General features: G+C 45.3%; 1 protein-coding gene across 3 annotated transcripts in view; it reads right to left on the bottom strand.

The window, feature by feature from the left end:
* Nucleotides 1-3324: 3324 nt before the first annotated feature.
* Nucleotides 3325-14483, bottom strand: part of pik3cb (phosphatidylinositol-4,5-bisphosphate 3-kinase, catalytic subunit beta) — a 38487-nt gene continuing 27328 nt past the window's right edge. For 2 of the 3 annotated variants that reach the window (XM_068316906.1, XM_068316907.1), the window contains 18 exons: nt 13844-14011; nt 12201-12290; nt 11145-11399; nt 10961-11057; nt 10405-10535; nt 10171-10221; nt 9264-9452; nt 8269-8390; nt 8045-8188; nt 7858-7957; nt 7354-7550; nt 7166-7275; nt 7011-7089; nt 6645-6812; nt 6436-6559; nt 6210-6355; nt 4734-4866; nt 3325-4533 (listed from right to left, as the gene is read on the bottom strand). In XM_068316906.1, coding sequence (XP_068173007.1) covers nt 4396-4533; nt 4734-4866; nt 6210-6355; nt 6436-6559; nt 6645-6812; nt 7011-7089; nt 7166-7275; nt 7354-7550; nt 7858-7957; nt 8045-8188; nt 8269-8390; nt 9264-9452; nt 10171-10221; nt 10405-10535; nt 10961-11057; nt 11145-11399; nt 12201-12290; nt 13844-14011 — 2442 coding nt within the window. In that variant the 3' untranslated portion in view covers nt 3325-4395. The remainder of the gene's footprint in view (nt 4534-4733; nt 4867-6209; nt 6356-6435; nt 6560-6644; nt 6813-7010; nt 7090-7165; nt 7276-7353; nt 7551-7857; nt 7958-8044; nt 8189-8268; nt 8391-9263; nt 9453-10170; nt 10222-10404; nt 10536-10960; nt 11058-11144; nt 11400-12200; nt 12291-13843; nt 14012-14483) is intronic. The other variant, XM_068316908.1, reaches the window with a different exon arrangement.

Below are 14483 nucleotides of genomic sequence, written 5' to 3'. Positions count from 1 at the left end.
AAATAAGGCGTTTCAAATGTGAGGTTTTGCAGGAGCTCACAATTATGTGAGACAAAAAGGTCAGAGGACTGGATTGCAAAAAACCTCTAACCTCCCTATTCCCTCTGTCATCACGTCTGAATGATGATGACTCACTTCTGCCTCCTATTTCTACTTTTTGTTCAACAACCTTTCTGATTTTATTCCAGAATTATTAATTACACTATTCTATGAATGGTTGAGTCCGGGGAGCTGGCACAAAAGAGATTTCCTCCTCTAGAGCCAAGAGCCTCATTTCACAAATCTGCACTTAAAGCTCTCTGTGGTGCCAAATCCAAAACAGTTACAACCTCTCCTGAGGTGGCAGTCATGAGCCCCCCCCCCCACGCAGGCTGTCTGTACAGAAGGGCCTCTGCCCACTCACCTCAACAAGCCAGAAGAGTCTCTCACTTTCATCATTAACTTGGCTGGAGGGATTTCACGCTGACTCGTAGCCCACGTATGATGGGATTTGTTGGCGTGTTTTCCTCAAGAGGACTTCCTTCAGTAGCCGAGGAGAGAGGAGCTGCATGAGGAGAGGCTGAGGATGGATTTATCCACCGATCACCATCCAACATCGTATGAGACCACCAGGAGTGTCACGAAAGGCCCCTAACAAATAAAATGTGGTATTATTATAATCTTAGAACACACACACACACACACACACACACACACACACACACACACACACACACACACACACACACACACACACACACGAACACACACACAGAAACAAACAGGTGGGTGGAATTCCTTTAACCAGTGAGTCATGATGTGGGTGGCTTTATTAAAGTCAGGATTATCTAACCAGATATCCTCTCCATGGGAAGTGGATTCATCACCGCGTTTATTTACCGTGAAAACATTCAGGTTTGACTTTGACTCTGATTTGAGTCTCAGTTCATAATGAGAGCGGTGGTGACGTCACGGGGGCCGGAATGAACCAAACCCCGTTCTAGATCAGGTTAGAACGGACTTTAACCCGTTACTGTGTGAATTGTTTGTGGTCAACAGCTGACATGAATATATAATTACAGGTAAACCTCAGCTCACGTTGTAAATCAGGTTCCAGGAGACGTGACGTCGTAGAACGAAGTGGTCTCCAGTCTAAACTGGAGATAACCATTACCAGCTCTGTCCTGAACTTTATTAAGGAATGTATTTTAATAATATTTAGTTAATATCAATCTATTTTAAGCTGACAATTACATTTTATTTTTTAATATAGTACAGAAAAAAACGTCTGTCTCGTCTTGAGCTCCTTCTGCCTCATTGTGGGTCACGGGGGTTGCTACGGGCCAATAATATGATATTATATGTTTTATTCTGATTTATTGTACAGTAACATGATACTAAAAGTCTGTCCTAATGTAACATAGAATGTGAATGAATGAATGAATGAATGAATGAATGAATGAATGAATGAATGAGTTCGTTTATTTCGAATAACAAAACAAAATAACAATAACAAACAATAATAAATACAATACACTGGAATGGTGTGAGCACTATCCGAAAAGAAGTAGGGTAATATTTACAGAAGTAAATCAATCAATCAATCAATCAATCAATCAATCAATCAATCAATCAATCAATCAAGTATTGCATAATCATAGAAAGATGAAAATGAAAAAAAAAAAATAACAAAAAAAAAAAACATAAAGCAAAAAAAAAATCTGATGCACATCCAGACAGCAGCTTCTGGGGGGTCTGAGTCTTTTGCTCATGGATCAAATTCATGATTCAAGTCAAGCTACTTGTTGAATCTACAATCCTCCCCTGAAACCGAACCTCGACGGACTCTGGTGTCTGCTTTGGATCATGTCCTGTTTGGTGAAGCTTCATCTTCCTCACACAGGAAGTTGTTTTCACTCAGGAGTCCCTGATGGATGCATCACTTCCTGTATCCGTGGCGTTCATCATCATCCCGCTCTCCTCTCAGACACCAGCAGCTGACATCCGGATCCGAATATCTCAGAAATCTGAATCAGCGCTTTGACGTAAAACACAGAAATACGTCGGAAGAAAAACGCTTTGGAAGCGTTTGAATCCAATCTGTGTGAGATTAGTGTGACGTTAGTCATGTGATGATCACACTGCTGCCGTTGGAAGTGACACAACCCTTAATTAATAAAATATCGACCAACATTAAACGTGTAAGGGAAAATTATGACACCTTTAAAGTAGGCCAAGATCCAGCGTGTGAGCGGAGGTGAGCAGGTGTGAAACAGCTGCTTCACCTGCTGCTTTCATGCATGTCAGGAACCCTCGGCCTCCCGTTCTGGTGAGGATGATGACGGTGGAGCGACATCACAGCGTTCAGCAGAGATGAACACACACACACACACACACACACAAACACACACTGTGTTTACACCAGTTTTTACTCCTTTATTTCATATCCTTTGTTCACACCGACCAGGTAACCGGGTTACGTAACGGCAGCAAACAAAAACAACAAGCAGCACCCAGCAGATGAATCACAGCAAACAAAGGCTGCAGCCCAATGACGATGGGTGTGGGGTTCAGACGGTCACCACAGGACCAGTCATTTCACTTCCTGAGTCACAGGAATCAGCTGCCCTTTCTTCAACTTTCTTTTTCATTTTTTTCTTCATCTGTTTCATTTTTTTCATTTTCTTCTTTTCTTCTTCTTCGACTCTTGGCCGGTTCTTTTATTCGTTCTTTTAGTTTGAAAAATGTAATATAAAAAAATTATTCTAACAGGTATTATATAAATTTACATAACATGAATAGTGACGCGCCAGAGTAACAACATTTTCTCTTCTTTCCTGACTCCAGGAAATAGACCAGACCGTTGGAAGTGATTTTTGCTTTATAACAAAGAGAAAAATTAAAGCCAGTTTTAGTGACCCAGGTAGTTCTCAGCAGCTGATGTGGCGTCTCAGTGGGTTTTCTGTGGGGAGGGGGGCCACAGCAGTGACTCTGGTTGCCTGGTGAGTATTGGGGGGTTGTATTGATTGGAGAGCTTTCAGATGAGTGTGTTTTAAGTGCAGCAGCTTGAGGTCCGATATTTTAAGCTCTTGTTCAAATAGAACGTCTTCTGATCGCAACATGAGGGTGAACTCGTGTGGAAGGAACTGTCAATCTATTTTAAGCTGAAAAACAATTTTATTTATTAATATAGTCTTGAGCTCCTTCTGCCTTATTGTGGGTCACAGGGGTTGCTACGGGCTAATATTAATAAAATGGATTTATAGTATGTTTTATTCTGATTTATTGTACAGTAACACGTGTTTTAATGGTTTACTAGTGATTTAATGATCATCAGGCAAAAGGTTGTTGGAATATTTTCTCTGGCTGCGTTTGGACTTCCGTCACACCCAGAAGACAGAAACACAGGTGGAAAATAACTTTAATAGACTTTCATGAAAACAAAAAAACAAATAATAAAAGCCTGTACATCTGACAATATCCAGTGTCTGAGACGTTTGAAGGCGTTTTGAGTGGTGCAAAATACAGCTGCGTCCCACATTAACACCCCCAGAAAAACCGTCCAGGGCTCCGACCCCGCCCAGGTTTTACAGATATGGTTCATATACTTGGATATTGCACAAAAATCAAACACATATGCAGATGCTGAGGCACCTGATGGACAGAGTAGCTTAGCTTAGCGTCGTAGCGTTGAGTCCTGACTGATGACCTCTGACCTCTGCCCCTGCCTGCTGGAGAAAAACAAACCCACTCACACATCTTCACATTCAGTTCAGAAACGCTTCAGTTTTTTGGTCCTAACGTGTTAAAAGCATCAGGTGTTCTTCAGGGAGCTTGTCGTCACGGTTACCAGCGTGATGGCACTTTAAAAGGCCGACATCCGTTTGGGCTTTAAGACGAGCTGACGGCGACTCGTCCTCCGTTTGGAAATAAAAATGTTCAAGTCCATTAAAAGATGATTTTTGTCTCCTGGAAAGAGTCTTTTAAAAATCTAAGCGAGCAGAAAAAGAACCGCGGACGGCGTCTTTTCCTCCTCTCACCTCGTTGGTTCCGTTTCCTCTGAACTCTGGCGTCACGTGACGACGTCAGGAGAGGAGAAACGCTCCCCGCAGTTTGAGGCACGCTTCCAGATTAACGGTCGGGTTCCACTTCCTGTGGGCGACAGGAAGTCCCTCGCCCGTCTGGGTGCGGTCGGACCGCGTCGCCGCTCTTCAGAGTTTGGTGTCGCTTCTCTTCCTTTTGGTTGTGTGCAACATTATTACCCATGATTCCACAGAAATGTCAGGAGACCATTGAGTGAAGGTTCTCATGCAAAGCCAGGATGGGGGGGGGCGAGGGTGCTGTTTGACAGCGCTGGTATGTACAGTGTGTGTGTGTGTGAGTGTGTGCGGGGGGCGTTCCCTTTTGCTTTGGCCTCTAGGAGCGGTTGTCTTTGGCCACGTTGTGGGCCATCCAGTTGACTTTGGTGGTCCAGCTCTCCCTCAGCGCCTCATCGAACTTCTGGCGGAACTGTTTGAGCGCCTCCTCGTCCGTCTTACCCAGAGCCAGAGAGTCCTGGGGGGTGGGGGGAGAGCAGGGGGGGCAATTAGGCAAAATACTTTTAATTTGAAATTCCTCCACTGATATTAGCAAATAGATCTACTCCTCTTTCTCTCATATCGAAATCATTTCACATTTTTTCTTTTTGTAGGAATGGTGTGTGTGTGTGTGTGTGTGTGTGTGTGTGTGTGTGTGTGTGTGTGTGTGTGTCCTACCTTTAAGTACTGAATGTCTTTGACTGAGGTGAGCTCAGGCAGACCGGCGGTCAGCATGAGGGCGAACAGCGTGATGAAGAGGTTCCCGTTCTTCCTCAGGATAAGATAGGCGTCCTCACAGTACTGACGGAAACTAACACACACACACACACACACACACACACACACACACACACACACACACACACACACACACACGGTTAATTATTTCTAAAACATGGCGTCAGCAATGTAAGGAATCTCAAATGAAAACATATAATGTGATATTTTTAGAACTGGAACTTTTTACTTCAAGGTTTGTTGTTCTGAGGAATCTAGAATAAGGAGAATTATTGGAATTACATTTGAAACTATAATAACTGGGATTTTAATAATATTAATAATGTAATATGAGAGCCTGGGTCGATTGTGGAACTTTCTATTTCACATTTCATCTCATCAAATATTAAGAACAGAACTGTGATCAGATTCTAGGTAATAAACTTGAACAAGTTATTTGTTGTTTGATATTAGAAATCTTACATCACCAACCAAATGTTTTTTATTTTCACCTGGAACCAAACATTCATCTTTACCACAAGCACATATTTAAGTACAACAGGGCAAATTCTAAAGTTTATTTCTTCACATTTTCCAACGCATTGAACAAATAAATCTTAAATACTTCCTTTTGCGTTAAGAAAAATGCACAGATATTTTAGTTTGAGACATCCATGAAGTTTCTCAAAGAGGTTGCAGCAAAACGCAGCGAGTCAAAGCGCTGTGACTCTGGGGAATGCCCCTCTGGCTCCTTCCACAAAACGAACTGTATGTTCTTCCACTTACCGATACGCCGTGTTCTTTCTGGACCTCACACATTCCACACAGTCATGCCCTACATCTGTCCTCTCTGTTCTTTACCCACAGCAACAGGACGCTAACGGCGTCGCTAACACGTCCTCACGTGAAGACGTTTCCCCTGTGCTGACGGTTCCTGTTCCTGATGTGTGGATGTTTTTAGAAATGTGATGACATCAGCAAATGAATGTCAAACGACACAGAATTAAAACTACAGACGTCAGAACTCAGATTTTTGTTTCGAAGAAGTCGACTTTTGTGGAAAAAAAAAAAAGCAACCACAAAAATTTGCCCTTTAAAGTAAATCCCCTGTCTGAACATAATTATTTATAGCAGCTCTCATTCCAGCAGGCGTCTATACGCCAATAAACCAAGACGCGTCTAATTTTAGATTTTTGTTCTTTAAATGTCTCATAAAACTTGAGAGAAATGAGGTGAAATAATGAGAGAAACTTCCTGAAAGTCTGTGCTGCTCCATAGAGGCTGTATTAACAGATTATCTTCTACTGCCACCTGCTGGTGATAGAGGGAACTACACACACCTCTGGGGGTCTTTTCTGTCCTCCATCATTTTAAAAGTGACCCAGACCGACACACACAGGTGAGGCTGAACACACACGGTGACACCGGTGAACCCACCTGTCGAACTTCTCCGTGTACCCCGTTTTTCCCTGCTGGATGACGTGGATGAAGTCGTGCGTGAGGATGAAGGGGACTCGCTCCCTCTTGATGCCGAACTTCGACTTGAAGTTGCCCAGGATGTGGCCGAAATCGATGTGGAACAGCTGCCGGGGGGCGGGGGGGGAGACGACCAATCAGAGAGCGGCTCGGAGCGAGGAAAGCGAGGAGGCGGAGCCTGTCCTACCTGCCCGGTGCTGCGGACCATGATGTTGTCGCTATGGCGATCCCCGATGCCCAGGACGTAGGTGGCCACACAGTAGCCGGCGCAGGACAGGGTGAACTCCTCGATGGCTCGGTCGAGGGTATCGCTGCGGACGCAAACGCACACAGGAGACGGTTAGGACACGCCCCTCAGCGGCGCCACCTGCCGGCGTCCGCCACGCGGCGTCTCACCCCGAGTTCTTCTCCTTCAGCCAGTTGAGCAGCGCGTCCTTGTTGAAGGCGGCCGCCGCCGCCACGTTGCTGCTGGTCAGCTGGATGTTGGCGATGGTGTCGGCCGAGGAGACCACCTCGATCAGGCCCGTCCGGTCCCCCGTCGCTAGGCAACCGTAAGGGACGATCCTGCATCGCGAGAGGAGGAAACAAGGTGCCGTCAGAAAAGTTGATCAAAACTATCACAAAAGTATATCAATCATTTCTTTCCCCCAATGCAGAAACATAAAATCAATGAGCCGTTATCCAGTCAAACTTATTGCTGTTAGATATATCTAAAACACACACACACACACACACACACACACACACACTGGAAACACCCACCTGAGGTCCAGGTTGGCCTCCTTCCACAGACGATCCATCAGTCTTAAAATCTGCAGCGTCAGCATGTCTTGTCTCAAGTCTGAGGAAGAAGAAACTAAACGTGATTCCCGTCCCTCACTGATGACCTCACCGGTGACCTCATGGCCTCCTCCTACCGTCTCCGTTCTTGAAGATGATCCCCAGCGTGTCTCCCAGCAGCAGCTTGTTGTTGTAAACGATCCACAGCGGCTTCATCTTGGAGTCCATGTAGCGACACCTTTCCACGCTGGAGGAGACGACAGAAACGAGGATGAAGCGGGTAGAAACCCCCCGTTAGCCTCAGCTAGCGTTAGCCTCCCCTTACTTGATGCCGGACAGCAGGACGTTGGGGTTGAGGGGCGAGTGCAGGTCGGACAGCGTCTCCGAGTAGCCGCTCTGCCTCAGACACGTCATCATGGCCTCTTTGGTCAGCATGGCCTCCTTGGTTTTGCTGCGAGCGTTCTTGATGGTTCCCAGTTTGATGAGTTCGTTCACCGACTTCAGTTTACTCAGAGCCTCCACCTGGTGGTCAGAGACGGAACGCCCACCACAACAGCTTCAAATAGTGTCGTCTGCACCATGAGGCGCACCTTCAATGAATGGCCTTTAACTTTTTTGAATACACTGTAAAGCGCACTGGATTATAAAACACACTGGATTATTAGGCGCACTGGATTAAGAAGCGCACCGTATTATAAGGCGCTCTGTCAGTTTTTGAGGTGCGCCTTGAAGTGTTGAAAATGTTACACTGAAGAATATCTCATGTTTTCTGTGTGTCTTTGAATAAACCACAGGGATTAAGTTCCACCCCCATCATCCTGAGGCCCACCTGCTTCTTTAGAACCTCAATATGAGGGATGCTGCCTCGACAGTAGGCTTCCAGGATGAGGGCGAACTGCACTGAAACGGCCGGCATGTGGATCTCTGACCTGCAGGGGGGGCGGATCAGAAGGTCAGACGGGATACCCCCCCCCCCGTTACTCAATGGTTTTCTTTCTCTTCCTGTTCGTACGTACCGTAGGTGCCAGAAGAGGAAGTGTCCGATCTTGCGGTTCTCCTGGGCTCGCTCTAGCAGGAAGTGGGTGAGGGCGCAGTCGTAGTACGGCTCGTAACGCAACACCTGCACCAGCTGCAGCAAATACTGGGACAGCTCCTCGTTGCTGGGGCGACGGGAGGAGGGAACGGGTTAGAGTCGCCGTGCAGCTCCCTGAGGTGTGTAAACGTGAGCGTGTAGTCCTACCTGATGACGCGCAGGCAGTCCACGGCGTACTCCCTCACGTACTGGTCGGGGTAGTTGAAGTCCAGGAGCTCCAGAGCGTCTCTGGGACACAGTTTGGGCCAAATCTGGAGCAGCGCCTGGAGCTGGAGAAGCAGGGTGAAAAAATGTTGGAGTGAACACAACGGTCCACACGGTTCTCTTTTCTGTTAATACGTTTGTGGTGATGAGACGCTCTGGCCCAGTAGAACAGCTGCTGTGATGCTTCTCAGCAGTAAAATGACCGTACCTCAATGTCAATGTTGGTTTGAAGAAATGTAACGGTAACGCTCTCTGAGAATAAATCTAGAATCTGTTCCTGAGGAAAATAAAAGCATTCTGTTCTCCAGGATGGACGTTTTACTATCAAGTTGTTTCTGTCATAAATGAAGCCCCTAACATTAAAAATATTTATAATTATTGGAGATGAAACTGGAATAAATTATGAATAGGATAAATTTTATTTGCAAGTTGTAAAATTAGTTGAATTTTGAGTGATTTATTTATTTTAAAAAACTATTTTAGGAACTCAAAGAAATGAGTGAACTTCAACCCTTTAAAGTCTGACCTATGATATAATTGCCAGAAAATAAATATTTTTTGAATATTCTGACAAATTTATCAATTTCTTTTATATAAATGAGCTTTAATTTGTATAATTTTTTGCTAAAAACTGAATTTTTCCGAATGCAAAATATAGATGAATGCGTCTGATTGCATACATCAGGTTTTTAAAAAAAAAATCAAATTTATGATGTAGACGTCTCAAAATCCTGAATCAAATATGACTTGGCTTTAAAGAGATAAAAATAAAAGTTCTGTTTTCAAAGAGATGAAGACAAAATATAGTTTTAAGTTTACAACAACAGTAAAAACCAAGACTACTGTATGTTTAATCTCATGTCTCGGTGGCGCCCCCTCGTGGCTACCTGAGGAACATGATTGTGGTGATGTTTGTTAGAGGGGGACACTCTGCTCACCTGCGCCATGTCGTCGTGTTTGCTCCACTTGACGGACAGCAGCAGCTTGGGCAGCGACTGGGGGAAGTTCTCCCTGCAGTCGTAGCGCAGCGTCCAGATCAGATCCTTCTCGTTCTCACACAGCTGGGACAGCGCATCGCGCTCCATGATCTCCTTCAGCTCGATGTGGAACTTCTTACCGCCGCGGCCCTGAAGCACGCAGGGAGGGGTTTAGGGGTGGAGGTCAAAGGGGGAGAGGATGAAGGAAAACAGGAGGAGCCAGAACGGAACAGAGTGGAGGACGATGAGTGACCACAAGGTGGCAGCAGAGCGTTAAAACATCCGGAAACTCTAAAGTGTAATGAATGTGTTTCACCTCAATCCTCAAGCCGAGGACGTGGATCAATCATCAGTTTAAACAAATCAGCTCAATCTTTGGGCACAAAAGAGACAAACAGCTGATGACCCCAGAGATGACCTGCTGTCATCTCCATCCTGGAGCCACCAGATCAGAACCTCTGGATTTGTGTTGTGATTCAAACACTGGGGCGTCGTTTCACACACACACACACACACACACGCACACACACACACACACACACACACACACACACACCTCTCAGAACCAGAGGTGCGTTGGAACATGTCGACGACGTCACGCGGTTATGTAAGCGCCTGCAACACGCCCAGCGGTGGGGCTTCACAAGGAATCTGATTACAGCCTGCAGCTCTGAACTCAAATATGTTTGCTGACCCCAACAAAGGGGTTCCCATGGAAACGAGCTATACATACCAGGAGACTTAAAACTGTGTTAAAGTGGGTGAATGTCGATTCGTTACGGGCCAACTTCAAACTAATCCCAAGCAGTTTGCTCCTGTATTCTCTGTGTGTTCATGCAGTGACCCCCCCGCCCCCCCATCCACTCACCATCGTTAAACAGTCACTGGCTTTGGCGATCTCTGCTGCTTTCTCCAGTATCTGCAACAAAAAAAGAAAGCCAGCCTCGCATCAGTGAACACGCGTGATTTAAAGAGACCACCGAGGTCTCCTCTGACCGTCAGTACTGTCAGAGAGTGTGTGTTGGAGTGTGTGATGGATTTTTAGACAGGTGTGTTGGAGTGTGTGATGGATTTATAGACGGGTGTGTTGGAGCGCAGGGACCTTGTCAAAAGGAGGGAAGACGATGGAGTGTGAGGAGTATTCTGGGAAGTGGATCTGCAGCGCCGTGGCGTTCTCAGTGTACGGGTTGGTCTGGATGGTGCCGATGGGGTTCAGCATCTCTTCAAGTTCATCTGGACGAGAACACGGAAAAAAAAGATTACATGGGAGTAGAGGAAGTAGTACCGCGAGATACGAGTCGTTGGAGATACGAGTCGTCACGCTGTTCTTAGTTCTGTTTGACATATGAGTGAAAATTAAAGAAACGAGCCGTGCTTCAGGTCCCCACCACGTGCTGGCGGATGGATACAACATCAGTGAGACCGCATCTCGTTCTTTACCACGTGTCGGCGGATGGATACAACATCAGTGAGACCGGATCTCGTTTTTTTTCATAATTTAGGTTTTTTTTTTTAAGGCTGGAATGGATTAAAATGATTTCAGTTATTTTACCTTGTATCTTGCAGATCTACTTTCTGTATATCTCACTGAAACCTGGCTGAACAGCACTTGTGTGTCTAACGTCAGCAGCTCTGTGTGTGTGTGTGTGTGTGTTTACCAGGAAAGGACGACCAGCAGTGCAGGACGATGTCTCCGGTCTTCAGCTGCCCTTTGTAGTCGAACACCATGGTGTTGACCCAGGCGATGGGGTAGAGCTGCGTCGCACAAACAGAAAGAACCACAATCACTACTGGATCACCACGGGAGACGCTTGTGGGTTCGCGACCGCGCCCGCTCCTCACCACTTTCCCCGCCTTGCGGATGGTCTGGAACTTGTAGGCGTGGGAGTTCCTGGTGGACTTCTGCTTCTTCACCTTGTCCATGACGGCGTAGATGGCGAAGCAGAGGCGGGTCATGCGCGGCAGGTCGCAGACGGACAGTTCGAACTCCAGCGTGCCGTCCTTCCACGTGTGGTCGCAGCGCCCGCTCGTCTCGCCGCTCACCGCCGGTTTACCCAGCAGCTCGGTGCCGTGGAAGAGCCCCGCCCTCACCTGGACCTGAGTGGGCGGGGCAACATGATGTCAGTCATTTTTCATGTTTTGTCAGGTTTAATTTGAATTTATTGGGAAAAGAAAAAAAATTACATTTTCACATCACTTTGAGATCATTTTAACTAATTATAAGAATTAAAATATAATAATAATATTCTTATAATAATATTCTTATAATAATATTATAATATTCTTATAAAAATAATATTCTCATAATAATATTCTTATAATAATATAATAATATTGCGAAATAAAACTCAATGACATCACAACCTTTGGTTATTGATTGACTTCCTTTTTTTTTTAAATGAAGCTTTTAATCCTAAGCGTTTATTCCCACTAGTGTTCTCTTCAGCTAATCTATTTCAACTTTTCCAGCAAAATACATGAATAAAACTAAATCTATAGGTCCATAATGATTGGACCTGTTGTTTTAAGAGTCATGAAACTCTGAAAGCCAACAGTGTATTAGTCTGTCCCTCCACATGAGTCACACAGACACACACACACACACACACACACACACACACACACACACACACACACCAGTAAATAGTGTCTTTGTTAGGGAGTAATCCACATTCGATTCTATAGTGAACTTCCGCGGCAGCAGAAAAGGCTTGGGGGGATTAATTTAAAATAAACTCTCCTGTATGTTGGTGATGTGACTTTATAACAACATCATGAGATCAAATCATCATTTCCTGGGTTTGTGCTTTCATAGGATTTATTGGCAACGTAAAAAAAGTTGCTTCATCTTTGAGCCAGAGTCCTTCAGAAACACACGTTGATGTTTTTTTGGCTCACCTTGGCCATCTCCTCCGCGTTCACCTTGATGCCTTTCACCAGGATGATCTTAAACGGGCTGGAGATGTCCCACACACACGTGTGGACCTGCTGCAGAGACAAACACACGCAACCAGGCAAACACATTAGCATAATGAACTGTAAACATATGGACTCCTACGCGCTGCTTCTTCAAACACACACACACACACACACACAGTACAAACAATGTGGAGGTCAGGTGGATCAGAGGGAAAACAGCATCATATGACGACTCTGGTGCGTGAACACGACTAAGTAGCACACTTCCTGTTAGCAGCCGGTCTTTGTGCGAGCCGCTCCTATAATAAAAGCTCTATTTGTGACAGACCTTCATACACGTGCGTCTCAGCACACGCTGTCCTCTCCGTTTTCATGCTTTGACCCATTATCACTCTCCCTCCACACAACAGAGGAGCATCCATTAACAGGTTCCTGTCCTGACCATAAATAACGCTCCGGCTCCTGACAGTTATCTGCATCTGCTTTGGTGAAGAGCACTTAAAGGCTTTACTAAGGAAGCAGCAGTGTTGCAAAATGCTTCATCAGATTAAATAAAAATTTTCCAAAACCATAAAATAATCAACAAATCACTGAACATCAAGCGATCTGTGCTACGGATGGGATTCTAACAGCTGAATAGAAATGTTAGATCATAATGGAGTGGATCCAGAAAAAGAAGATTCAGAATAGAACAAAGGCCCTCCTGGAATTAAAAAGTATTCCTAAAATGTTCCAGGAAGTCCAAAATAAACATGTAGTCAGAACTGGGACACAGGATCAGTAAAATGTTGTGCTTCTTACATTTAGATGATGTGTGCAAACACATCTTCACCAGAAAAGAAAGAGATGCTGTTGTTTAGTCAGGAAATGACGTATTTATACAAGTATCAATGATGATATTTGTTCTCTAAAAATAAAAAGTTAGGTTACAGAAGCAAATGTTGGCCAGAAGTTATTAAAAACTCTAATTTCCTGCGAATCTATTTCAATTTAAAAAAAAATTATTTTCTTAAATGTGAACCTTTGCCGAGTTCCTTCATCTTCTATCATCACACAAAAATATGAACTTTTTGTCTATTTTTAAGATGAATGAATAAACTGTTTATTTGAGGAAATTAACAACAGACTGATTGATAATGAGAATTAATTTGGACAATAACTCCCTTTGTTCAGGCGTTTCACTGGGTTATTCCATTAGATTCAACTCTGCAGGGGATATTTTCATCTTTTTAATCAAACTCTACTCTCAACATTTAATTGATCATTAATCATAATTACACACACATGTACTTCCCCACCTGTCAGCGTGACATCAGGTGATTAAAACCCCGCGGGAGCTTAGATTAAAATGTGGAGTGACGTCATCGTGCACCTGGCGGCAGCCGGGACTAATTTCTGTTGGGGAAGGACACGGTTGTTCCGACACACTCAGGACTGTGCCTCATAAAGGACAGGTGGCAGCGGGCGAGCGTGTTGACTCAGTAAACCTCCACACCTGTGTGATTGGCTGCAGGTGAATCAGACACACACACAGCGTGTAACACACACACTGGTGTGTATCACACACACCATCACGGCTGACGCTACACTCCCACAAGCGAGACGCCCGTCGCTGGACTCACCGTGGGCGCCCTCCTCTTGGGAGGAAGCGGTAACGGCGGGTTGGACGACTTGCGGGTGACCACGGCGCCGATGGTGGAGGTCTCCTTGTCGAACATGGCCTTGATGGTGCTGATGTGGACCAGCGTGAGGCGCGGGGGCTCCTTGGCCTGGATGCACGTGCGGATGTACTGAAAACAAGACGGGGAAAAGAAGTTTGTGTTTCTGAGCAAAGCATTTTGGGAATCGGTCAACAATGGGAAGAAAACGCCGATAAATGTCCAGAGCTTTGGAGAAAACCCACCGACTGGTGCAAAGCGCCAGCAGCCAATGGGTTAATAACAAATCTGACAATCATTTGAGGACCAGACGACATGAACGCGTCCCGACGAGTGACGTTTACACACAGCTGGTCAGAAAACTCCATGAAATCCTCCTAGCTGTAACAATCCGGGGTTGAACCAGGCGTGAATCTGACGCGACACATGAACCTGCTGAGGCTGCAGATCTGCCAACACGCAGCGATTGCTCAACACGACTAGAGCGTGTTCACACCGAGCTGAGGTTAACCTGTCGATGTTGAGTTGTTCACAGCGTCAGCTGCTTATGGAAATGATTTCCTGCATGTTAATGCGTGTTTCACCTGCTCTGACCTGGAACTAA

This window comes from Antennarius striatus, chromosome 6 (assembly GCF_040054535.1).
Source record: "Antennarius striatus isolate MH-2024 chromosome 6, ASM4005453v1, whole genome shotgun sequence".
Lineage (NCBI taxonomy): Eukaryota > Metazoa > Chordata > Actinopteri > Lophiiformes > Antennariidae > Antennarius > Antennarius striatus.
Note: the sequence above shows the minus strand (reverse complement) of the source record. Positions and strands in the feature narration are given on the sequence as shown.